Source organism: Hylobates moloch, unplaced genomic scaffold, assembly GCF_009828535.3.
Source record: "Hylobates moloch isolate HMO894 unplaced genomic scaffold, HMol_V3 SCAFFOLD_3, whole genome shotgun sequence".
Lineage (NCBI taxonomy): Eukaryota > Metazoa > Chordata > Mammalia > Primates > Hylobatidae > Hylobates > Hylobates moloch.
This window is the reverse complement of record NW_026652278.1, coordinates 93866239-93893277: the sequence shown is the minus strand read 5'-3', so window position 1 is coordinate 93893277 and position 27039 is coordinate 93866239. Positions and strand designations below refer to the sequence as shown.

The 27039-nt window shown below is 34.3% G+C and overlaps 1 protein-coding gene across 7 annotated transcripts in view; it reads right to left on the bottom strand.

Moving 5' to 3' along the window:
• The window catches only part of ARHGAP12 (Rho GTPase activating protein 12), a 130796-nt gene that overhangs the window by 4254 nt on the left and 99503 nt on the right, over positions 1 to 27039 (bottom strand). For all 7 annotated transcript variants that reach the window (XM_032143973.2, XM_032143989.2, XM_032143953.2 and 4 more), the window contains 7 exons: positions 22388 to 22449; positions 16658 to 16739; positions 10709 to 10810; positions 8079 to 8177; positions 4549 to 4651; positions 2997 to 3113; positions 996 to 1094 (listed from right to left, as the gene is read on the bottom strand). In XM_032143973.2, coding sequence (XP_031999864.1) covers positions 996 to 1094; positions 2997 to 3113; positions 4549 to 4651; positions 8079 to 8177; positions 10709 to 10810; positions 16658 to 16739; positions 22388 to 22449 — 664 coding nt within the window. The remainder of the gene's footprint in view (positions 1 to 995; positions 1095 to 2996; positions 3114 to 4548; positions 4652 to 8078; positions 8178 to 10708; positions 10811 to 16657; positions 16740 to 22387; positions 22450 to 27039) is intronic.

The window sequence follows — 27039 nt, the reverse complement described above, 5'->3', positions numbered from 1 at the left end:
TAAAATCAGCCCATGCATATTTTGCACACCATTTTATAATGTAAATGCACATATTGTAAAAACTTTATTGAAAGCATCTGTCATATTGTTTGTAATAAGTAAACTTAATATAACCACTAAACTAATGGTTCTATAAAAACAATACATAATTTGCTATACTTTATTATTTTCTTTTATATGTGAAACAGAATCATCTGAAATTCATATAATTCAGCCCCGAAATTTCAGGTATTCATTAAATGATAATAGTGTACAAATTTACTAAAGCACATTATCGAATGTACCATTCATTTAGCTTCAAATTAAGACAACAGTGTGGTATCCCTATTGCCATGTTGACAAGAAGAGTCAATGGGACAAGAGATCTGTAACTGGCAGAAATTACAAATTGAATTATGTGTTTTAATTGTACAAAATTTTTTTCATGATATACAGAGATAAGTTAATGTGATTACAATATACTACTAATGTATATAAAACTAGTATAAATATTGTAGCTATGTTTAAATTAACCACAATAGAAATTAGTTTGTCCTATTTTACAGAAAATGACATAAAAATTTTTATCTCATGAGATATTTGTGGTTGACTTAACCGTTTAAAATGTCATCTGATTTTTAGAACGGAAGAAACTTAGTAAACACAATCTCCTCAGATCTTATACATTGTCAAATTATTTCTTAAAAACAAGCTCAATTTCACAATTACTACCTTCTTCATTTTAAGCAAATGCTTAAATGAAATGGCTTCAACGAATAGCATACACTTAATTAACTGTGAGTACCAAACATTCAGTAGATGCCTGGAGAGGTCTTAATTTGAAACAGGTGTAAACATGTAAGTGTTTTGTAAACAAAATTATTTTCTTAACATCTTAGGACTATAAGGAACTTTTGGTTGCACCACTCAAAATCATAAAAATTCTAGGAATTTTGATGGCAAAACAAGAAGCTGGTTTGCTTAATGTTAAAAAAAAATCAAAATCCTTCTCTTACCATGTTCTTCAACATGTTCAATACATAACTTCACAAACTTTGGTACTGTGCCATTCTCTCTCTGACACAGATTAGCGAGATTGGATCCAAATACCTGATCTGAAAAAGATTTATTTTTAAAAAGTCAATCACCTTGCTGAAATTCAGTTCATGAAATGGCTAACCATTCAGAGTACAACAGAAACATCTGGTGTAACCAAATTATTGTTTAACATGGCCCTATGCCTTATGCAATATGCATCTTGCCTACTTCTTCATTTTCACTTCAAACAATTTGTTTCCAAACTCATACACACCCTCACTCACTCTTGCCTGAAAATTCTTTGTACTTTCTACTGCTTTTGCAGAAAGCAATTTTCCACCCAATTTGGCACCTTCTTATCACTCCTGGTCTCAGCTAAAATGTCACCTACTTTAATAACCCCTCTGACCATCTTTACCTAAGAGAACCCAGTTCTAGACACATTCTATTTTATTACTGTGTTAGATTCACAGCATTTGTTACTATTTCACATTATCTTGTTTACTTTCCACTTGAGTATAAGTTTCATGAGGGCAAGGACCAAGGACCATGTAGTTCCTGAACACCAAAGGTACTCATAGCACCTAGGCTTGTGCCTAGCACTTAGTAAATACTCGATTATTTTTAAAACTATTAAAATAAGCATATGCCCGCCCATCACATACCAACATTTGATTTCACAAAATACATTTCAAATACTCTTCTATTAATCTTTCAACCCAACAGTTTTGAAATTCCATATTAGTGGTAAACGTTCAGGAAAACAAACAATTTGAAGTGATGAATAAGGACATAAAGTGACAACGGTTTATATTTCTCAGGGAAAAGGCCTGGTGAACAAATTAGCAACAGTTTCTATTCACTTATTTGCCAGGCTTTTTATTTTTTTTTTAAGTTTTTAAAGACTCTAAACTCATCATACAAATTCATATGCTTTATTGGAGAGTACCTGTTATCCACAACTCTTAAAGTTGACAATTTGAATTACTTAATTAGCTAGTCTCTTCCTAGAAGTCTTAAATACCTTTCTAATTCCTGTGTTCAAGCGATCCTCCCACTCAGCTTCCTAAGTAGCTAGGACTACAGGTGTGTGCCACCATACCCAACTAATTTTTTGTAGAGAGAGGGTCTCTCTATGTTACCCAATCTGGTCTTGAGTTCCTGGACTCAAGGAATCCTCCTGCCTCCCAAAGTGGGGGGTTTATAGATGTGAGCCACTGCACCTGGCCTTAAATACCTTCTTAATAAAATTTGCTTGCGTGTTTTAATGCAGATGCTTCACAAACAGACGGTCTTTGTTAGAAACTTCATAATAATCAGAGACAGAGATATAACATTATACACTATATTATCTTTACTTTTATTTTTATTTACGAATAAATGCCACTGTTTTAAGTCAGGTATTAGAAAATTTTACCTTTGGAATTAAACACGCTCGTAAGAACTACATACACAAGTAATGTGATTTTTTTAAAGAATATTTTCCTATAAAAAAAGATTCTGTTAGTCCATTATAATGTTTATAAATGAAATAACAAGCAAATAAATTAGTTAGAAAAAAACACCTTATGCTAATTTTTCAATTACCTTAAATGACAGCCAAAGGTAAAAATTATTTGTTCATTTTTCTTTCTTTCTATTGTTAGTGATATTCAAAATTTCTTATTTCTTGTGATCTTTGCATCTCAAAACTAAACTTTTCATTGTCACAATTTCTAAAAGTCTGCCACCCATCACATCCATGTAGTTCCTCTGAAACAGGCTTTCTAGAAGTTTAGTTTTTTATGTCTGTCCACTGCTTTAGTTAAAATAAACTTTTAAAAAAACTATTTTAATTAATGTCTTTTAATCACTGTACTTGAATACTTGAATAAAGAAGAATATTCTTACTGTTTGAAAATGTTTGTTTTTAATTGGAAACATTTTATTTATGATGTAGGCCAACATTCATTATTATCAACAATACTTCTCCTACCAACCTTTAATATAACCTTTTTCACGAACAGCTTGCAAAGTGGGGCGTCGTGTAAGAAACTTCTTTAAGTTTTTCTTGGTTTTTTTCTGTTCTGAAGAATCTATGCTAGATACTTTAAAGGCTTAAGACAAAAAGACAGGTAATAAGCATTTGTAAAAATAAAGTTTTTTTGATACAAGTTTTTCCAGCTAGCATGCAAAACATATTAACCTCATATGTCAAGATCATAGTACAATTCAGTTATTTTAACTTTAATGTGGTTTAAGGACAAGATGTGAAGAATTACATTAACACAGACCCCATTTCAAAGTTATAAACCAAATAAAACATTTCATTTTTATCACTAAAAACAGATGACAACCGTACCTTCTATGGTATATCTGCCAAGACATCCCTAATTTACTCTAACATATTCATTATTTCATAAATGATTAATTACTTATCTTTATTGATTCTCCATCAGTTTTAGAAGGTAAAATGACGACCAAAAAGTAAAAATACATAAAATATACAACAAACAAAACAATCTCTATCTTCACTGAACAAGAAAACTGGAGATACACACAGATATATAGAGATATAAATATAGACATATAACCATCATAACTATTATACTTGTATTTTAAGCTAACTTCTATCATAATTATTTGTACTCTTGAGCTACAAATGGGACTACACGGAAAATGTCCTCCATTGCCTTTAGTCTTGATTTTTCTGTTATAGTAACAAAAATTCAAAAGGTATATTTCTTGAAAATAATTCTATTTGGGGAAAGTTGAGAGCACGAAGAATCTATAATATAGAATAAAAAATAATCACATTTTTATGTCAAACTGCTACCTGTTGACAATGTCAGTAACAGGCCTAAAGTTCATTCGAAATACAGAAAAGTAGTACTGATTTTCTAATCATTCAGTTAATATGAAGGCCAAAAAGTTCTCAGTTAAACATGTGGATTTGTTAAAATAGACTGAACAAAGTACCAAGTCACAAAGCTAATGGCCTATTTAAGCAATGTAATTCACAAAGGGCCAACATTAGAAAATGCTTTTCTTAAAGCTGCTGGCTTTTGCTATGCTCCTTTCTGTAGTAAGATCTGGAGATGGGAATGCATGCATCTGTTTACGTGCACAGACACATCCTCGTCCAGAGACGGATGCCTGTGTCCAGTAGGAAATTATGTATATCCCATGACTTTTGACTTCTTAAAGTATAAGATTCTATGTAGAATCTTAAACAGTAAGTATATATTTTTAAATCAATGAAGTTCAGCTTCCTAGAGGCCTCAACAGAAATGCACTATACTTCTCTGAAAGTAGCACAATACCTTAAAATTAATGTGATGCCATAGGATGCATACTATGGAGGCTGAAAAACGACAATAACGAGTTCACAAGAAGAAAGAGTGCTGACACACTGAGACTGCACTTGGTTAACTGCATAGCCTTTTTGTAACATTAGACATTCCATTCAGCTTTTATATATGTATTTAAAACCTTCAAAAAGCTAAGAGAACAAGCACAAATCCTTAGCAAAATAGGGAAAGGACAACTTACAACGAAGCTTTTTGGGATCCTTTTGTTCCTTTTCTTTATCATGCTTTTCTATTCCTGGTGAATCCGGTATCTCCTCTTCAATTCCTTCATCAGTTTCTACTGCCTATTGGTTAGATATTTCCCAAACACATATTACACTTCTAGTATTACTATAGTTGGAATGGCATAATTCTCACAATGACTATGGTAAATGACTCTTCCAAACAATTTTAGGAAACCAATTAGTGTAAAGTATGTATGACTTAGATATTTGATACTTTTTTTCTCCCTAGATGACATCAATTTTGATTTTTTTAAAAAAGAAATTATTGCTGAAAATTCACAGGATAATGGTAAGTTTACACTGATGATGAGGCTATCTTGCCTCATTTTAATCAACTGCACATTAGTGACACTAACAGTTAAAAGGTTAAGGCTATAATCTATGGTGAAAAACACAGTAGAGCTACATTCTCTGACAGCAGTATAAGACTTCTACACATGGACCTGACAAGAGTATTACCCTGTAACAACAGGACAAGACTCATACTTCAGATTCATGGTTGTCAACTGAAAGAAATTCTAGAGCAGCCAGGCGTGGTGGCTCACACCTGTAATCCCAGCAAAGACTCTGGGAGGCCGAGGCAGGCGAATCACCTGAGGTTATGAGATTGAGACCAGCCTGGCCAACATCATGAAACCCCCTGCCTCTACTAAAAATACAAAAATTAGCCGGGCATGGTGGCACACGCCTGTAGTCCCAGCGACTTGGGAGGCTGAGGCAGGAGAACTGCGTGAACCTGGGAGGCAAAGGTTGCAGTGAGCCAAGATCACGCCATTGTAGTCTAGCCTGGGTGAGAGAGTAAGACTCCGTCTCAAAAAAAAAAAAAAAAAAGAAAGAAAAAAAAGAAAAATCCTAGAGCTCATCTATAACTAAGGTCGCTTGTACAGATTAAAGAATGACTGGGTTCTCAAAGCTAAAAACCTTTGCTCTGCCTTCACATGGAGATCTTTACTCCACCTGGAATTTATTTTTGTGGATGGTTTAAGGAAGGGTTCCAGTTTTTTTCTTGGATTCCCAGCTGCACCAGCACTATCTGCTTCCTCTACAGTGCTCTCTCTGACATAAAGTGTCCACAGGTATGTGAGTCTGTTTCTAGGTTCTTTATTCTGTTTCACAGGTATGTATGCCTATCCCTGCACAGATACCGCACTTTATTAATGAATATGGCTTTTTAAAGACTTGACATATGATAGTGCAAGTCCTTTTACTTTCTTCTTCAAGAGTGTCTTAGGTATTCTCAGCTTTTTGCATTTCTATATAAATTTTAGAATAAGCTTGTCAAGTTCTACCAGAAAAACTACTGGGATTTTAAATGAGATTCAAAAATCTCAAATCTATAAATCATTTGGAAGAAAATTATATCTTTACATTATTGAATCTTTAAACGCATGAACAGAATATACTTCTCATTTAATTAGGTTTTCTTCAGTGTCTCTCAATAAAGAGTTGTAATTTTCCCTGCAAAGTTCTTGCACCTCTTGCTACATTTAGTCCTTGGTATCTTCTGACACTTTGGAAACAGTATATATTTTTAAATTTCTTAATCAAAAATATAGGCCAGGTGCAGTGGCTCCACGCCTGTAATTCCAGCACTTTGGGAGGCCAAGGCTGGCAGATTACTTGAGGTCAGGAATTGGAGACCAGCCGGGACAACATGGTGAAACCTCATCTCTACTAAAAATACAAAAACTTAGGCAGGTGTGGTGGTGGGTGTCTGTTATCCCAGCTACTTGGGAGGCTGAGACAGGAGAATCACTTGAACCCGGGAGACAGAGGTTGCCGTGAGCTGAGATCACACCATTGTAATCTAGCCTGGGTGACAGAGCAAGACTGTCTCAAAGAAAGAAACGTGTGTGTGTGTGTGTGTGTGTGTGTGTGTGTGTGTGTGTGTGTGTGTTTGTGTGTGTGTATAAAATCATCTCTCTTCACTTGGCTTATTCCCTGAGCCTGTAGGTCTCAATTGAAAAACAAAACAAAACAGAAATCCACTTTCTCTGCAAGGCCTTCCCTAACTAATACAGTAGGTTTGCCCCTACTTAATCGGTGTTTTTATAGAATGCTGTACATCCCTACCATCATAACACTCATCACATTTCATTTTATTAACTGTTATCTGTCTTGAATAATCATCTGTCTGTGGCTATAATCTCAGCCTAGTAAAGTGCAGTATCTGACTGTGTGCTGCTATGTCCCCAGTGCGTAAGGCATTCACATATTTGCTAAATGAATGCACGCATACTTGCTTTCAAGAGACAGTGAACAGACTACTGTGACTAGAGCTGAAAGTCCATATTGGGTAAAATAAAAGGTGCATTTTGAAAATATAGATTGGGCCTACACCGTTGAATTTTAATGAATCACAGAAAGTTTCTGAGCAGTAGGGGATTAGAAAATTGACATTAGGAAGTTTCATATGGCAATGGCATTAAGGATGAATCAGCGATAGTTGAGATTAAATAAGGAAAAAACTGTTTAGGAGGTTACTCTTATTTTGGTATTAAGATATAAAGGCCTGCCCTCATGGTTTCAGGAATAAACGGAAAAGAAAGGACAAGATTCAGAAATATGCAATATTACAAACTACAAAGGAAGAATTTATATATAGCTTCATAACTAATTTGCTAGAAGAGGTAAAGTTCTCTTTTACTTCCCATCAGTAGTATCTTTCATTTCTGTCATTAATATAATATGATCCTCAATGAAGAGCCATGTCCCCATATGGTGAAAGGTGAAAAGGAGAATACAGAGTATAAAAAAGTGCAAGCCAGGCACGGTGATGCACACTTGTAGTCCCAGCTACTTGGGAGGCTGAATGGGAGGATCGCTGGAGCCCAGGAGTTCAAGGCTGCAGTGAGCTATGACTGTGCCACTGCTCCAGCCTGGGTGATGGCGAGACCCTGTTTCAAAAAAAAAAAGTACAGCTCCCAGCTGCTTACTAACGTTCTTACTAACATACCTGCAGAATATAAACCCAGGATTCTTTTTGGTTGTTGTATATAAAGAAGAAGAAATATACTAGGAACACACAGGTACTGAACAGCTTGGAGGGGAGGGGCGGAAAAACTAGAGAACTGTCACTAGAAAAGAAAAAGTGCTAATGAAGAGACTGCAGCTTCTTTCATTTCCTAAGCTCACCTCAGACTTCTTCCACCAAATAGTATTATTTCCAACTCATTCAGTTATTGAATAAATACTATGTACTAAGCACCATTTACCCCTTCTTTTTGAACTATTTCTTTTCAGCCAATGCCTGATGTGAACATTATTTCAAATCCACTGGTAGCAAACATCACATAAGTGAGAATGTTAAATCATTCACCAGCCCTGGGGGGCTGCTAAATTGACCATTGTTTTTTCCATCTCTGTCAAACATATATAAAGTGTCTTTTCACATATAGATTGCAATCCGGATATCCAATAAGCAATTAAAAAAAGAAAAAAGAAAAACAGCTCTGAAGTAAAAATTTTACCTAAGTCAAAGACATACCTGATTATTGATTGTACTACTAAGAACTTTAAACCAATCATTAATAACAGTGTCATTGTCAGACTGAATTAGCAGTTCTGTTCCTTGACGAGTTTTCAGCTTTAGAGAAAAGCAGGGAGAAAAAAGAGTATGGTTGGTTTGTGCTTTCAGCAAAAGAATACCTTTAATTCAAAGTTAACAAAACCACCAAGAGTAGCTGCCATATATTATGTAACAATGATGCAAGGTTAAAGTACTACACAGCTATGGAATACCTTTTTGGTTTACAATAATATCAGTTGAATAAAAAAACATAAAGTTGTTTCTCATAATAAATTCTCATAAAAATCTAATAATTTAGGATCCCAAACACCATCACACAAATGCCATAAAACCTGCTGAAACTAGTACATTTATCACTTAAAAATCCGTTCAAGTATCAAAGTGGTGCATTCTAAATTAGAATAAAGAAATAAAATCTATGACATTTTTACACAACCTGAGAAATTTTTTTCTGTCTCTCTGGCTAAAAAATACAGAAGAAAGAATACATAAAGACTTTCAATATTTCCTACTTTGTAGGTAAATATAATGGCTTAGTACAAAGAGCAGCCATAAACGTCATGCCCCCTTTTGGGCGGAAGTATTACTAAATTAAGTGTCAGATCATGAGCTGAAGTAAGAATACTATGTATTATTCTATATGAAGGCAATAACTAATTTATGTACAATCTCTGTTTTGCAAAATTTCTTACACTTAAGTGAGGAAGAATTTTGACACATTTGTGGAAAGCAGTCCTCCCATTTTCCGATTAAAAACTGATTTTTTTTCCCTAGAGGAAGATATGGCAATGCTTCCCAAACAACATTCTGAAAGACATATTCCTCAAACATAGTTTCACAAATAATGTTTTAAAAAGGTCCCCTCAAAAAATAAATTTTTGAAAAAGGTATATAATATTAACTTGGAAAATACTGGATTGAAGAAAATCTAACTAGATTCTGTCCTTCAAGATGTCGCAGGCTTTTGATATTCTAGGGTGCACTGTGATTTTCTAAGACAGGAATAAAATATACACTGCTTCCCAAATTTATTTGACCATGAAACCATTTTTATTCTTGATTTACCTTTTGAAACTACAAGGCTAATTCAGGAAATAGTGACTTCTTTCATGTACTTTTCTAGTGTTGGTCAAGCCAGTTTACCAATATTGAATGCTTACTGCACATAAGATACTCTGTTCTGTTATAGGTTCTTATTTAAAGGAAAAACATAGTATGTCTACTTAAGGGAAAAAGAAAAAAAATTGTAATTATCTAATGAGAGAAATAATTGACAAATGATAACCCAAGCATACTAAAATAAATATTATTTTTAAATATTTATTTTTAAATAAATATTTATTGTTATAAATAAAGAAGTAGCCTCATTGTTATGGTGATGCTCGTCATGAGTCTTGGAAGAAAGGGAGCATTTGGCACGGAGAGATTGGCACGGGTTGGTGCTCGAGGCAGAACAATAAAGAGTAAAAATCAGACAGACTGGAAAACCTGGGGTCCACTTGGAAAACAGCAATTAAACCAATCTGTCTACACAACAAAACAGGAAAGGCCTGAGACATGAGACTACAAAAAGAGGCTGGGATCTGGAAGGCTGTCCACAAAATCAGTCTTGGATCTCTGTAACCACACCCTTCTGGAATGGGACAGATATTGTTGCTCTTCTGTCAATAGGCTGCCTCTCTTCCCACAGCTCTGAATACTTGGCTAGCCTCCTGAACAGTCTTAACCAATGAATACTCTGAAAGTAATGTGTGACTTCCAAATCTAGGCCCTGAGAAGCCCTGCAGGTTCCACCCTCACCCTCTTGGAACCCTGAGGCCGTCATTTGATGCAGCCTGGGGTAGCTCCCTTGAGAATGAGAGATCTTGTGGACAAGGAGGCCTAGCCAACAGCTGGCACCAATACTAGCCATGAGGTCACTTTAGATCATCCAGTTCCAATCAAGCCACTAGATGACTGAAGCCTCATGAATAGTCCTAAGTGAGATTAGAAGAAAAATCACCCCGCTCAGACCAGGCCAGGCTAAATAAACAAAATGGTTCTTTTGTTAAACCACTAAGTTTTGAGGTGGTCTCTTATGCAGCAATAAGTAACTAATACAGATCATATATTACTGGGGAGGGTTTTAAAAGATAAAATGGAAAGGTTTTTTTTTTAAAAAAAAAAAAAAAAAAGACTTTATTTTTTAGACCACTTTTTGGTTCCAGCAAAATTGAGAAGAAGATATAGAGATATCCCATACACCCCCTGCCCACCCCCACACACAGCCTCCCCATTATCAACATTCCCCTTAATTTACTTTTTAATATTAGATTTGCTAAGTAAAGGGAACCACATCCTTTTTATTATTGCTGGGAAAAGATAGGATTTGTGAAACAAAGGCTTATAATATACAGTCTGAGTTCAAACAACTTATGTAAATAAAGCCAGTTTTTACACTAGCTTTTTCTTAAATTACAATACCATCTAACATAATCACCAACTTTGCCTTAACTAGTCACAATGACTATTTCCCAAAATAGCTCAAAAAACAGAACATCCAATTACTACAGTTTAGAATGTGTTATACTCAGAAAAAAATGTATTACCTCAAATACATTCTTTTTGCTGGATTTATCCTTTGAAGCCATCTCAATTGTTGCCCCCTTGAGGTCCACTGTGAACTCTGGTTTGGACTGATTACTGCCGAACTTCATTTTTGGAAAAGAGAAAAAAAACCTTCATGTGATATTCACATACATTTGTATTCAAAAATAATTAAGAACAATTTCATATTAACAATAAATCAAATAGATTTTCTCAAATTCTTCTTTTTCTCTATTATAACAATTTCTACTTTAAAATTGAAAAATATCTAGAATATATGAAAACACAATTCATAGAGAACAAACTAAAATGACTCAACTTCCATCATAATATAAAAAATATACATATACATATATATATGTATATAAATATATATATATATAAAAAGCCAAACTGAAATTTTTTTTACCCATCAGAGTGGGAAAAAATTTTTTCAAAACTATGTTGGTGAGGCTATAGACTAAAAAGGCCTCATATGCAAGTGGGATATAAATTGGAACTACTCCTAGAAAAGAAAAATTGGTAATGCTATATTTGCAAATTTACAAATGCATGTATACTTTGGCTTGGCAGTTCTGTATCTTGGAATTTATCCTAGACTATACACAACTATGTAAAATGCTATGTACACAAAGGCAATACTCTTATATATGTAATAAACAGTATCAAGTAAATAACAAGCGCATTTTCCACCTAAAAAACATTCTCTAAACCTGATTTTGTGCTTTCAGAAGTATTTCCTGATTGAGTAGCTACGCTGTTAACAACAACTTGTGGAAACAGAAAACACTAAGTCTCATGTTCTTTTATCTGTCAGAAACTGTAACTAGAGACAGATGTAAAAGCTTCAGCAATTTAATGAGGAACTATGAAAAGAATGGGAAGACAGTTGTTACGGGTGGGTTCAGAAGTACTTAGCTAGCTATTATATTTTGTTAACTAGATAAGGAAAAGATTAGCAAAAGTAGTAGAAAATTTATGTTAAATATATACTTACTCTGTACCTTGACATCTTTAAATTTGTTTAGTCTGTTAACTAAGAATAAAAAGTAACATTCCTATGGTATTAAAAAGTTTAAAGGTTTTAAAACCTCTAAAGGCTACTGAATTATAATCTAAAGATCATAAAAATCTGTTATAAATATTTCCTACAGAGAATTTCATTTGCTAAAATATTTTTGAATCAAATTAACTTGTCATTAGAAAATATCTTACCCAACTTTGTGATAACTTATTCACTATTTGTAATCTCAGTAACTCTATTCAGGAGCTTCCACATTTAAAATATAGTTTGCCTCAACCTGTTCCCTTTTACATCTTTTTAGCTATCAGTGTGAACTTGAACAAAATTTAGGATTACATAAAATTTATTAGTGGAGTCAATGAAAATTTTGAGATATTACATGGAATTTATTTGTGGAATCATAATAAAAATCATAATAGCAATTGTAACTGTATTCTACAAAGTCTTTGCATGAAGTACCATTGTCAATCAAAAGACAAATTAAACATAAAGCTATATGTTGGGCCTAACTTTCTGAGCAGAAATGATGTATTGTAAATGTTATCAAACTTGAACATACATTTAACAAAATGACAAAAATCAATTATTTAATTTATTGTCATTATACACGCTGTAGATGGTTAGCTCTAGCTAAGATACAAATAAGCAACCAAATAAGATATAGCAATTAAATATAAATATAATGACATGACATGGAATGCTAAAAAAAAAAATGCAATCAGTATAGCTGGCAACATTTTGTTAGTTATTATTTTCCAAAATCTAGTCCCACTTTTCTCTACTGTAATCAACCTCCCCACCAATGTATTAATGGCAAAGAAAACAGAACTATTGCGGCAAACGGCATGCAACAGGAACACATACAGTGACAGCTGAAACAGGATCAGACTTTACATATGCAACAGCAGGCCGACGACGGACAGAGTTTTTCCAAGAAGAAAGCAGCGAAAGCAAGAGCTCAGAGACTGAGCCTTGTTGGCAGAAGGACTTGATGGAAAAGGGAAGAAAATGATGATGTCATAATAATGCACAAGCAAAATGACACACAAGAGAAAAGCATAATGGAACCAGACAAGACAAAGATACAATTCTATATGCAGACGTACAACATAAGCAAAGCTCAACTTCCAAATATCTTTGCAAAGGTCCTAGAATTTATCCTGATGATTATTATATAAATTTATGTTTTATTTTTAAGATGAATGCTTTATAGAACTTATCTTAAACAGACTTGTGCTAGCCATTGGGAGGAATCATGTCAGGCCCTTCACGATCTTGATTAGACCCTGCCCAATATCCCCTAGCTTCCTCCTCGTGACCTGCTGAGGAGTATCTTCTGGTGTTCCTTTCCAAGTCATCTGTTGGGAGTAGCCCCGTCATCTAGCCTACCTTTCCCTTCCTCTAGGACATTGATACTTCCTCTAGGAGACAGGGAATTTTGTGCTCTGGGGCACGTCTGGTAACGTTTGGAGATATTTTTAGTTGTCACAACTAGAGGCGGGGTGCCAGTCATCTGCTAAACACCCTACCATGCACAGGGCAGCCCCCCCGACAACAAATAATTATCTGGCCCAAGAGTGACTATTTTTAGAAATTTGAAAGCATGTACAAATGAATGTTTGAATAACTACCAATATTTATGAGTTGACTTTTTAAATGCTCAAGGAATATGATGAATAATAACTGAAAAGAAGCACAACATATGTCATGTCACACTGAACCTGTTCACTTGTCAGTCTTCCCCACTACTACGTAAGCTTTGAAGCCAGGGACCATGTTATTTCTTTCTAAACCCAAAGCTTAACAATGCCCAGAACACAGTAGGCTTTTAGGTCTGTTGAACAAACAAACAAACATACACACATACATTTCTGAGGTGAAATGAGGTGAGAAAAAAACAAATACAAGTTTATGTTACTGATATAGCAATCCAGTGGATAACTGTTTTCCAGAAAACCATTGGAAGTTATCCGTCCTAGAGAAGAAAAGGCTCACTAGGTTTTTGGATGAGACAGCACCAATGTAAAATATTTCTTATAAAGTGGAATTGCATGCAGCCTACGTGCATTTAATTTACTCAATTTTAACCATTCTCTCTCTGCCAAAAATAAAAAAAAATCAATACGAACCATGAATAATTTTTTAAAAATAGAACTTTGAATAGCGTGGGTGACTGTGCTCAGTGTGTCCATCAATGAGGACATGCCCTGGAGTGAGTACAAGATTTGAACCTGCTATTTCCTCAAGTGGATCTCAAGTTTTTACACTAAGTGTGAATCTAATTTTTAAAGAACTATATAGATTTCTCCTATAATGTGGCCCCTTAACATAAGCCATTCAAACTCAACTGAAGGAAAAGCTATTCCTTCTAACACCAAAGGAAATATGGGCTCTGCTAGAGATCAGCTTCTGTATAGCATCTTCCTAACGAATATTCAAGAGCAGTTTTCACTTGAGGTGACTGTTGGTTTTTTGGCTTACATTTTAGCCTTAGAATCTTATCCTCAGGTAAGATGTGATTCTGCTGTATAAAAAGAATATATTTTACCTATAACAGATCTAGTTGGTGACTGAGCAGATCAACAAAGCTAGAATTCTTTAACATTCCTTTCAATAATCCCAATTCCAGAGTTAAAGAGCATCTTGTATGTTTCTCTAAATTTTGATATTTATGAATATTGTTGGGTCATAATATATTATACACACTTATATGATTTTTAAATAATCTTACTTCCTTTTACTTAGGCCATTCAAATTAGTTCTCGTTCCCTTAAATATGTAGCAATGGGGAAAACAAAACAGTCTGAGGTTTTAAAATTAGCCATAAAATACAAATTAAGAATTGACTGTACAACCAAGCATTTTACCACATCTTTAATCTTGTTTAGTCTTTACTGAGACTATAAAATGGTGTGGTTATGTTTTTTAAAATTATACCTATCTGAAATGATTATATTAATACTATATCAATAGTAATAAGATGTCATTTGAAAGGTAAAAATTAAAATAGTGATTCCCTGTAATTAAGAATTCATTGAGCATTCTAAAATTTCAAAATTGGCTAGCTCAGTAAATTTTAAACTATGTTTCGGCTATTGCCACATGGTAACAAAGTAATACAACGTTGCCTGATAAACAGAAATACCTCACCTCTGTCAGTATTAGTTTTAATCATGAGTTCTGAATCATGTGTAAGATCTTCTAGAGTGAAAACTTTAAACAAAAAAAAAGTAACCATCCTGTACTAATGATTATGTACTGGAAGGTACTCATTTAACATCTTTAAATTCAAAATAAGTTTTCGTTTCATTTAAATCACATACAAACCTGCCTACCTACAGGATGCTCTGTCTACTGGCTTCATCTGTACCTGCTATAACCTTCAATTTTTAAGTATCAGTAATTATCAAATAAGTGACCACTACCCAGCTTTCTTCAGATACTTTTAAAAATGACTTATTAATCTCTTATTGCTTCCCCATTCCTTTTCTTTCATTCATTTTCTTCACTCGATTTGAAATAAAATTTGAGTCGTAAATAGGAAGAAAGAAACAATTACACAGTCCTCTAGAAATGCATTAACGCAAAAGAGCCCCACATGTTTCACCTCGAGGAAAAGGAGAAAGACATAATTAATCCATTTACTTTAAGATATATCAAACCAAAATTTCAACACTTTCACAGGTCATTTCCACTGGAATGGCTGAACAGGGAGCAAATTAAAAGATTAGTAAAACAAAACGGAAGAAATGATCTAGAATGTTCACATCTGTGATCAATTCATGTGGATTTTTAGGTTTCCTCATCAGAGAAGCTGAGGACTAATGTGTTATGTGGCATTTGGGGTTCAGAACCACGTTGCATGGCTGCATTATAAATGTGGATGACTAAAATTTGCTTAAATTTTATAAATGGATTTTTCTTTCATCAAACGTAAGAGCCATAGGTTTTGTATTAATTTTAAAGAAATTCATTAATTGTAATAAAATATTGGTTACGGTAAAATATGAGGTAGAACAAATACATTTAGAATAATTTCATTTTAAATTTTACTTGAGCATTAGCACTTTAAACTCAATTAACAAAAACTTTTAGAAATAGCCAGAGCATGGATTCTAGAGCCAAAAAGCCAAAGTTCTAAACCCAGATCTGCCACTTGGTAGCTGTAAGACCTTGAGCAAATTATTATACTTAACTGTGTTATACCTCATTTTCTCATCTATGAAGGGGGAAGGGCGAAATCAGAGCAATAGCTATCCCAGCGTTAAGGAGACAATATATACACAATCCTCTGCACTGAGAACATATGTGGGATACATAATGAGCATTCAAAAAATGTAGCTATTATATGTCACAAATTATAATTTTTAATGTTTGCATTACAAATAACTGAAGAGTAGAGTAATGATAGTAAGCACTCAAATATATAAAAAGCTTCAAAATCCCACAAGTAATGGTGACATTTCTTTTTCTTTTGAAAGCTGGCTGACAATCCAGACACCGACACCTGAATCACTGATTTGTAACCAATGGTCAGATCACAATTCAAGATACAGCTTGCGATATTACTGCTTATTTTCTGACTAAATATCTGAAATAGCAGAGTCACAAACACAGCAAAACTTTAACATCCTGAAAATGAATCAAGAAATGTATTTGCTCTATAATGCTCAAGTAATAAGCCCACTTTTCAGTTGAATGGATAAAACAGAATCTGTTGATTTTAATAATACCACTAATTAGACTGTTCTACTTAGTCCTCTTTTTCTCTCATAAGTTAAAACAAATCTTTAAGAAGATTTTATTTATTTTTATTTGCACATTAGCTGTAACTAAAAGGACCCTGGAAATTACCTCCTGAAATTCAGGTACAATACTATTCACATAATTTAAATGTATAAAATCTCCAAAGAGAAGAAATACTTACCCAACTTGTGCTACTTCCTTGAGTTTTGGTAAAAAGTAAAGATGAACCCTGCAACACCGCCCAAGAAGACAACCAGTTCTTTCTGTAATTATAAAGATGACCAATTAAAGCTCCAATCTCGAGTTCTTTCAGCCAAATTCAAAAAATTAAGACCCACTTAGCTCTTATCAATGTTACCTACGATTTACAGCCCTTGTTGACATTTAATTGTTTTTATTGGGGATAGATAGATACTAATGAAATTTACAGTCATTTTATGGTTCAAACCTGATCATGAAGGCCCCAAAACAAATGAAGTTAATCAGAGAAGTTATCAGAAATAACTATGAATGAATGATGCATGTAACTATGTTCACGTGAAATTAATACAGCACTTTGTGATCAAAGACACTATTTTAAAGTCACACAAATGGAATATTGTATTTGTCAAGAATTCTTATTCACAAGTAAAAATTAGACAAACACGCCTCCCTCACTCACCTAATTCTTTTTACAGACTGTGTTACATTTCTTGGTGATCTGCCTTCCCCTAATTGGGCTGGAGTACTCAGGTAGTAGGTACTAGGTGCATTACAGGCATAAAATGAACTGTACACTGATAGACCACATGACATTTAAAAACAAAATGTTTCCTATATTACAAAAGCAACACATATACGGTACGCAAAAACTGAATACAAAAATGTGTAAGGGAAAGGGAATCCCCATTTCTTCTTCAATCCATACTCTAGAGGTAACCAATGTTAAGACTTTGGTATAATATGGGGCTTTTAAAGAAACTGTACACTTATCTACTATCCTATCTCCAGATACAGAGGTACGCTTCACATAGCATATGTATTATCAGTTCACCCATTTAGAACTTTAAAGCTTTTGAATATTACATCCCAGCCAGATTCCCCTCAACTTCTCCCTTATCACATTAGAGATTTTTATGTAAATGTTTCTCTCTCATAGGAATTGTAAATTATTTGAAAAAAGAAGACAGTTTTAATTTTTTTTAATCTACCTCAGGCCTAGCACAGTATTTTTCAAACAGCAGGTATGAATCAGTGTTTACAAGTAGGAAAATAAATTAAAATTACCCTATATAAGGACATAGTTGCTAGGAAGCTAAAATGAATGTCAAATCTGTCTATAGAAGGGATTTATTAAAGCTACCCTTATAGCCAAACATATGGCCAATTTTATAAAAACCTCTAGGCCGGGCACAGTGGCTCACGCCTGTAATCCCAGCACTTTGGGAGGCCGAGGCGGGTGGATCATGAGGTCAAGAGATCGAGACCATCCTGGCTAACGTGGTGAAACCCCGTCTCTACGAAAAATACAAAAAATCAGCCAAGCGTGGTGGCGGGCACCTGCAGTCCTAGCTGCTTGGGAGGCTGAGGCAGGAGAATGGCGTGAACCCAGGAGGCAGAGCTTGCAGTGAGCCAAGATCGCACCACTGCACTCCAGCCTGGGCGACAGAGTGAGACTCCGTCTCCCAAAAAAACAAAAAACCTCTAAAGGAGGTTTATTTTCTGTTTTCAGAATGTAGAATTTAATATCTATCGATAAGACTTACTTTTTTTTAATTATTATTATTATTATTTTTTTTTTTTTTTGAGACGGAGTCTCGCTCTGTCACCCAGCCTGGAGTGCAGTGGCGTGATCTCGGCTCACTGCAAGCTCCGCCTCCCAGGTTCACGCCATTCTCCTGCCTCAGCCTCCCGAGTAGCTGGGACTACAGGCACCCGCCACTACGCCCGGCTATGATTTTTTTGTGTGTTTTTAGTAGAGACAGGGTTTCACCATGTTAGCCAGGACGGTGTCGATCTCCTGACCTCGTGATCCGTCCGCCTCGGCCTCTCAAAGTGCTGGGATTACAGGCGTGAGCCACCGCGCCCGGCCTTTTAATTACTTTTTATGTCTACTTGAATTTTATGGATTAAGAGAAGTGAAATAAATTACTACTAGTGAAATAAAGTTAATTACTACTAAGTTTCTATGTTTCCATTTATTTCCTGTATTTTGCTTATGTTTGTTAATGCTACTTTATTTGGTAAACGGTGATTCCTAATAATTACATCTTCACTGTAAGACTTCTCCACATGCTTTACCATTTTAAATACTACCTTCGTAATGCTTTATGCTCTCCCCCTAGGATGAACTTTGCTATTGATATCCCTAGTCTTGCTTTACTTTCTATACCTTTGACACACCTTATTGCTTTTTTTTTTTTTTTTTCAATTTTTCTGAATCATCTTTAGGTGTTTCTTTTACACAAAATTTAGTTAAGTTTTGCTTTTTTATGCTTCAGTCTGAGCACCTTTTTCTTTCAATAGATGAGTAGTCCATTTACATTTACTGATATTGATATTATAGATGGTGCTTTTTCTGTCATCATTATTTCATTTTCTGGATCTGAAGATATTTTGGAAGTATTTTAATTTTTTGTAAATTCATTTTATATTCTCAGTCTTCTATTTCTTTAGATATCATCTACTGACTCCCTACTATGAAAAATACTTAAATTAGCCTATTTCCACTTTAAGTAAGCTTTTTTAGTTCAATTTTCAAAATGAGAAAAACTGTAGAACTAGTAAATATATATCTGAGAACAAATATTGAATATATAAATAGTGAAATAATGATTATTGCTTCAAGGACTAAGCACTTGCGTGACTTAGTTGCAAGGTGAATTAGTCACATTTTTTTTTCCTGGAACCCCATTTTTTCTCCTGAAAAAACAACCGATGTACATACTATAGTTATTCAGACTTTGATATGTGGCAGGCAAACATTATATTAAAAATAAATGAAGTTTTCAAAGAAAACAAATAATATTACTTATAGACAACAAAAAATTAAAACTTTCAACATGAGGCTGGGCACAGTAGCTCACGCCTGCAATCCTAGCACTTTGGGAGGCCGAGACAGGCGGATCACCTGAGGTCAGGAGTTCAAGACCAGCCTGGTCAAATGGTGAAACCCCGTCTCTACTAAAAATACAAAAATTAGCCGGCAGTAGCGGCACATGCCTGTAATCCCAGCTACTTGGGAGGCTGAGGCAGCAGAATTGCTTGAACCTGAGAGGCGGAGGTTGCAGTGACCCAAGATCGCACCACTGCACTCCAGCCTGGGCGACAGAGCAAGACTCTGTCTCAAAAACAACAACGACAACAACAACAAAATTTTCAACATGAATGAAGCTCAAGGACATTATGCCAAGCAAAATAAACCAGTCACAAAAATCATACATATAACGTATCATTCCACTAATACAAAATATCTAAGGTAGTCAAAATCACAGAAACAGCAGAAAGGTTACCAAGGGCTGGGGGATGGAGGAAGAGGGAATTAGTAGTATAGAGTTTCAGCGCTATGAGATGAAAAAGTTTTAGAGATCTGTTGCACAACCATGTGAATATACTTAACACCACTGAGATGTACACTTAAAAATGGTTAAGACAGCAAACTTATGTATTTTTTTACTACCATAAAAAAAACTGAAGCTTTCAAACAGAAAGTAGAATTTTGGAACACCTGGCATCTGCTACAATGGATTTGACAACTTCCCAATACTTTTCTGACAGTACTAATGTGTGATTCTTTGATATTATAAAATAAAATGTGTAAACATTTGAGAAATGAGCAAAGTTAGTGAACTAGTATTTTACAAATGACCTACAAGATATTATAAAATTAAACATGGGCAAAGATTCACTCAGGTGCAACAAAGACCAACGGCTTTTAATGTAACTGAGTATGAACCGTTCACTGGCAGTTTTTCAGAGTCTTCACTACAACTAACCCTCAACAAACTACCATTTGTAGAGTTTCGGAGCAGCAGGAAAATGCACAATTATCTGAACATATCTTAAAACATTCCTCCATTTTCCACCTTTAGCTGTGAAAAGGATTTTTTTCACATACTTCAAACAAAATAATACGTCACAACAGACTGCAAGCAGAGATGAAAATTCATCTGTTTTCCATTAAGCCAAATACTAAAGATTTACAAAAAATGTAAAACAATGCCTCTCTTCTCATGGAAATTTTTTGTCTTAGAAAACATAGTTTTTCTTCAAAAAAATATTTGTGTCAACTTGTAATAGGTATTTTTTTAAAAATTATCCTTAAAATTTGTTTTAATTTCTCACAGTATCTGTAGATACAACCTATAAGGTTATAGATATAGATCAAGGCTCTTTAGAATATTCAGTAACTTTTAAGCATTTAAAGGAGTCTTCAGACCAAAAAGTTTAAGAACCACTAATACATAGGAAATTAAAGATTTTGCTCAACTCCATGTAAATAAATTTGAAGATGACGGAATAGATGATTTCCCTAGGCAAATATAAATTGAAAAAAGTATTCCAAAAGAAGCAGAAAATCTAAAAGGCTACTATCATAGGAAAAACAACAAAAGCAAAGAAAGCAGCCCAAGAGCTATCTGCACTACATATTCCCAAAATGGAGAAAGAAAAATAAAGACTCAATTCACAACTGAATTCTACCAAAGAACAGTTTAAGGGATACATAATTGTAGTATTTATAAAGCTATTTCAGAGCACTTTAAAAAAAAATCTAACTACCAAAGTCTGACAAAAAATAGTTCCATGAAAGCAAACCCAAAAAACTCAATTACATGTAAATTTAAAACTCTTTAAATGCAACTTATATTTCACAGAGTTAATTTCCTTAAATCACTAGGAGGTACTACACACTAACCAAAAAATCCAACAATCCAACAGAAAAACAGACAAAGGGTACAAAGAGACAATTCAACAAAAAGGAAATACCAACAGTTTATGTTACTGTAACCTATTAAAAAGGAATGCAAATAAAAATATCATTTTCTCTCTTCTCGCTCCTGGCAAAAATCAAAGAATTTAACAACATACTAAACTGGCGAAAGGTGTGCAGGAATGCACGGCTACTGGAGGCAGAAACGGATTCAATATCTTACAGTGCAATTTGGAACACTGTCGAAATGACTTTGCAAGTGGCCCAGCAATTCCACTTTTTATAAAATGTATTTTATGGGCAGATTTGCATACTTGCAAAATGAGTCATGCAAGATGCTAAATGTAATATTACATGTACTAGCAAAAATGATAAACAACTGACATGTCTACCAATAGACAAGTGTAGTTTAAAACTTGCAAATAAATAATGGGTAAATAAACTATATAGTACAGCCAAACAATATACAACTATGCAGTAGTTTAAAAACAATGTGGCAGCTCTACAAGCAAGAAGTGAAACCATCTCCAAGATAAACTGTGAAAAGATTATGTTTAGAAAATTAATCTCTATACATACAAACATACACGTATATATCCTATCGCTGGAGGAAAGCACTAGAATTCAGAAGACTTAACACTGGTTGCCTCTGGGGAGGGGAAGTAATGCTGGCTGGGGGTTTGACTTTTCACTCAATACTTAGTCTACCTTTGTTTTTTACCATGTGCATTTATTGCTTACTGAAAAAAAATATTAAAGCAAATGCATCCTCAGAACCCTCTGCCTCATTATCTCTTAACTTAATATTACTTAGGAAATATGTCAAGACAAAGGAAAATTTTCATAAATCTCATGACAATCTTACATATATGATTACACAGAAAACAAATGGTGAGAGATTCTTCAGAACCTATTGTTTATACTAAAATAATTATATTGAGAATTTTTAATTTATTTCAATCAGATGAATCATGTAAGAACATTGATGACTTGTGTACTTACCGAACCTTTTTCCCATTTTCAGCAATTTTTGTTACATTTAATAATCCATATTTCTCTTGATCCTATGGAACAGAGTAATACTGTTTATACATCACTTACATAGACAATGAGGTCCAAGTTCTTACATATGACTGAACCAACGTGGTCTCATTCTCTAAAAATTAGCTTAAAAGAAAAGATTAGTCAATGTGTAACATGCATAGTTCTAGAATATATTAAGAATATAACTTTCCTAATACTTTTGTAGTTTTTTTCTTAATTTTATAATTAAACACTTCCTTTTCTCCTTAAGTCACAGCAGCTATTAGATACTTTGCTATCAAATTAGATTTCCATATGAACAAAGCAGCACTGAAAAATAATTTATGTCTTTCTATTCAAAGAAAGGAATACCATGCTATAAGGATAAATTCTACAAAAAAGGAATGATTTACTTTGCTGTTATTTTACAACTATATAATCTGAAAATTATTCAATATACTAACTCACTTTGTCAAAATGTAAAAATAGGGAGACCAAATACAGTGTCTGTATTTGATAAATTACTCAAAAGTTAACTGGTATCATGTACAGAACTTGCCTTAATGTAGCATAAAAAATTCAGCATGTGCTTCATTAAGCATATTATCAGATTATGAGTTCCTCTCTAGACAAACTAGATTTATTAGCCAGCTGATGTCAAAAACAGTGACACAAGCTTTATCATCAAACCCTATGAAGGCAAAAGCCATTGTACTAAAGTTAATGCTATCTTAAAATTCTTCCAGATGGAAATCAAGAAGCACTTTCTCACTGCTTTAGTTTCCTGGAAGCAAATGAATTTAATTAAAATGAGCTGAGTCCATAGTAATCATTCAACATTACTAAGCATTATCTGTAGATGAGACAACAGTCAATTTTAATTCAACTAAAGCACTCATACACACGCACTCTCTCTCTCTCACAAGGAAGAAATATCCCCAATTCTATTTAACTGATTACTCTGCTATATTTTCTCAATGTACTTTAATCAGAAAATATACATTTTTCTGCATGAGAGATAAACATAATATTGAGTATTTTTTTTACCAATGTCGGAAAGTTTCGTCTGGTCTGATAAAAACTGACATCTGTAGACAAAGCTGACAAACTGTTATGTCAATTTACATTTTTGGTATACTGGGGACTTGGGAAATAGCCCATATGAAGTTTTATTGTAATTTTTTCATAAAGCATAGCTTAAATCTCCTTAGATATGCAAGTTTGATATTGTTCGTAAGAACTATGTTGCTCCTCAACAAAAACATTAATAACACAATTTTAAGTATGTGTGAGATTGTTTTTTTTTCTTTTTCTCATAAACCCTTACATTGAGGGCTGACTTTCAACAGACCACAGCAAGGCAACTGCATAAGACGTTAAATAAGAACATTTTTAATTTGCTGCCTGCACCCCTCAAAAGCAGGGAGAAAACAAATCTTTCAATCATATGGGAACTAAGTAACAACATTAATCTGAGTGGATGGGCACTGATTACTTAAGCTAGGGAACTCAGCAGTTGGAAAGGCAGAGAGGTGGGAATTAAGCCCATTTAAAAAATGCCACAGCTGAATTTGTGTTATTAAAAAAAAAAAAAAAAAAAAAGCAGAGGTAGGAAGGAAACACAGGCATCGAAACAGGAAGAAAAATGGATGGCATAGCAGTAGTGATAGACAGCCTAAGCCTAAGGATGAGAGGGAGAGTCTAGATCAGGGATTCTCACCCATATCAATGGATGGACTGAAACCGGCACATAACTGAGCATGTATATATTATGTATCACTCAAAGAAAAGGTCCAGAACTTTCACCAAATGGTCACAGGGATCAAGACCCAAGTACTAATGCTCTAAGTATTAATCACTCTAACTTGAACATAAAGAACAAAATTTGCTACACCCAAAACGTACAAAGAACAATTCCCATACAATGTGATACGTGCTATGAGAAAGCTATGCCTAACTCAACCTGGGAGAGAAAGAAATCAGACAGCCTCCTGGGGAACTTGATACTTGAACTAAGGAACAGGAGTCAGCTAGACTGAAACAGCAGGAGGTAAAAACAACCAACAGTGAAAGGCACAGGGGCTAAAGACAGCCTTTCATATTTGAAGGGCTTTAAATTCCCCCAAAGTATTGGGCGAGGTGGAGAAGTGGCAAGAAATGAGGTAGCAGAAAGAATGCACTAAGAAAGGGTAGCATGACCAGGAACCAACTAGAATACTATTTTAATCATTACTATAAGAGACGATAAAGACCTGAATGTGGTGGCAGTGACAGAGAAGAGGGGCCCAATTTGACAGAATCAGAAGACAAAATTGACAGGGACTTTTGTGAGGGTGAGAGCAAAGACTTGGGGAAACTGTCAAGCTTGAGCAACGGGGTAGCTGGTAATATCTCCGCTTCAATGATACTTTAGGGCTTTTCCTGACCACTTTTAAGTAAATTTCTCACTATTTATGACTGCCTCAGTTTGTTTGCCTCATTGTACTTACTACAGACTAAATGTTTGTGTCCCCCAAAATTTGTATGTTGAAATCTAATCTCAAATGTAATGATACCTGGAGGTGGGGCCTTTAGGAGATGATCAGGTCATGAAGGCGAAGCCCACATGAATGTAATTAGTGCCCTTATAAAAGAGAACCCTTGTTATTTCTGCCATGTGAGGACACAGCAAAACGGAACCATCTATGAACCAGGAAGGTGCCCTCACCAGACAGTGAATTTATCAGTGCCTTGATCTTGGACTCCTCAGCCACCAGAACAGTGAGAAATAAATTTCTGTTGTTTATAAGCCACTCAGTTTATATTTTTGATATACCAGCCCCAATGGACTAAGATACCCTTAATGCAAAGTACAATTGTGTATTTGTTATTACTTTTATTACTTCATTATCCACTCCATTAGGCCATAAGTTGGAACCACATCTGTTATGTTCATCAATAACCAGTGCCTAGTACTGTATCAAGCATGTAGTTGGTATTCAATACATATATGATGAAGTAATTTACCAATAAATTAACAGTACTATAACAAGAAAGAAATATGAGGGTCAATAACAGAGAAAATAAAGCTTTAACTTTTAAATATCTAAGTTTTTGAATTTGACATAAAAATAAATAGGCAGATGGGTAATACAGGTTTGTACACAGGTAAGAGTTAGGAAAAACATTTAAGGCAGGGCACGGTGGCTCACGCCTGTAATCTCAGCACTTTGAGAGGCCAACGCAGGTGGATCACGAGGTCAGGAGTTCAAGACTAGTCTGGCTAAGATGGTAAAACCCCATCTCTACTAAAAATACAAAAATTAGCTGGGCATAGTGGCAGATGCCTCTAATTCCAGCTACTTAGGAGGCTGAGACACAGAATTGCTTGAACGTGGGAGGCAGAGGTTGCAGTGAGCCGAGATCGCGCCACTGCACTCCAGCCTGGGTGACAGAGCGAGACTCTGTCTCCAAAAAAAAAAAAAAGAAAGAAAAAAAATTTAAACAGATTTTTATTTCATACTATTTAGTATACTTTCTCTACATAATATGTGTCAAAACCAATGTTTGTGTGTTGCTTACTAAGAAAGCTTCATAAAAAAATATCTTAAGTCCCATAAAATATATACAAACTTATACATGAATATTTGTTGGTGTAAGTATTTGATACTCTAAAAGAAACTTTATATTAAAAATAAGCAGGAATGCTTTAGTAAGGACTAGCAAATTATGGTTAAATTGAGTAACAATATTATTCTATCCTAATAGGCAAGAAAACAATAAACTTCAAATTCTACTAGGTAATCTGGGAAAATTTCACCGGTTCATAATTACTTTGCGGGCTCCAGAATTTCTAATCGATGTTGCATTCTTTTAGTAAAGTAGGTACTTCTCAATTTAGGCTAACAAGTGTGATATACCAAAATCAATACACCTGATCAAAATCCTGATCGTCAGTTAATTGTGTAATAATGAGATTTTTAAAATATAGAATAAGTAAACTTGCACAATTGTACCTACAGCGTTGAAAAAACACCACTGTAATGAAACATCCAGAATGGGTAAAATCCATACATAGAAACAGAATGCAGGCTAATGGTTATCAAGGGCAGGGGACTGGGAAGGGTGAAATGCGGAGTGACTTTTAATGGGTATGGGTTTTATTTTGGGGTGATGAAATGTCCTATAACAGAGGTGATAGCTACACACATTGTAAATATATTAAATGCCACTGAATTGTACCCTTTAAAATGGTTACTGGTTAATTTTATATTACATAAGTTTTATCTCAATAAAAATAAATTTTTTAAAGAGCCAATGGTTATAAAAAGAATTAAACATTCATGTTTTTTAAAAAGGCCTTAGAATAGTAATATTCAATGAAAAAAATAAGCATCTTGTCCATTAATACTTCAAATCATTAAATTTTAAAATGTCTTTTTCTCTAAATTGATTAATGCGTATTAATACCATAAGTGGACATACAACATCAAAGCTCAAGTTTCTGAAATGCATATTCTAAAACTTTACTCAGTATTCAGTAGTTGGGAATTTTAAAATGCATATTCTCATAGGTACATTGGGACATATAAAGAATAGCTTCTTAGATCAGCCCACAAAAACCTATTTAATCCATATTATAGTCAAATTGT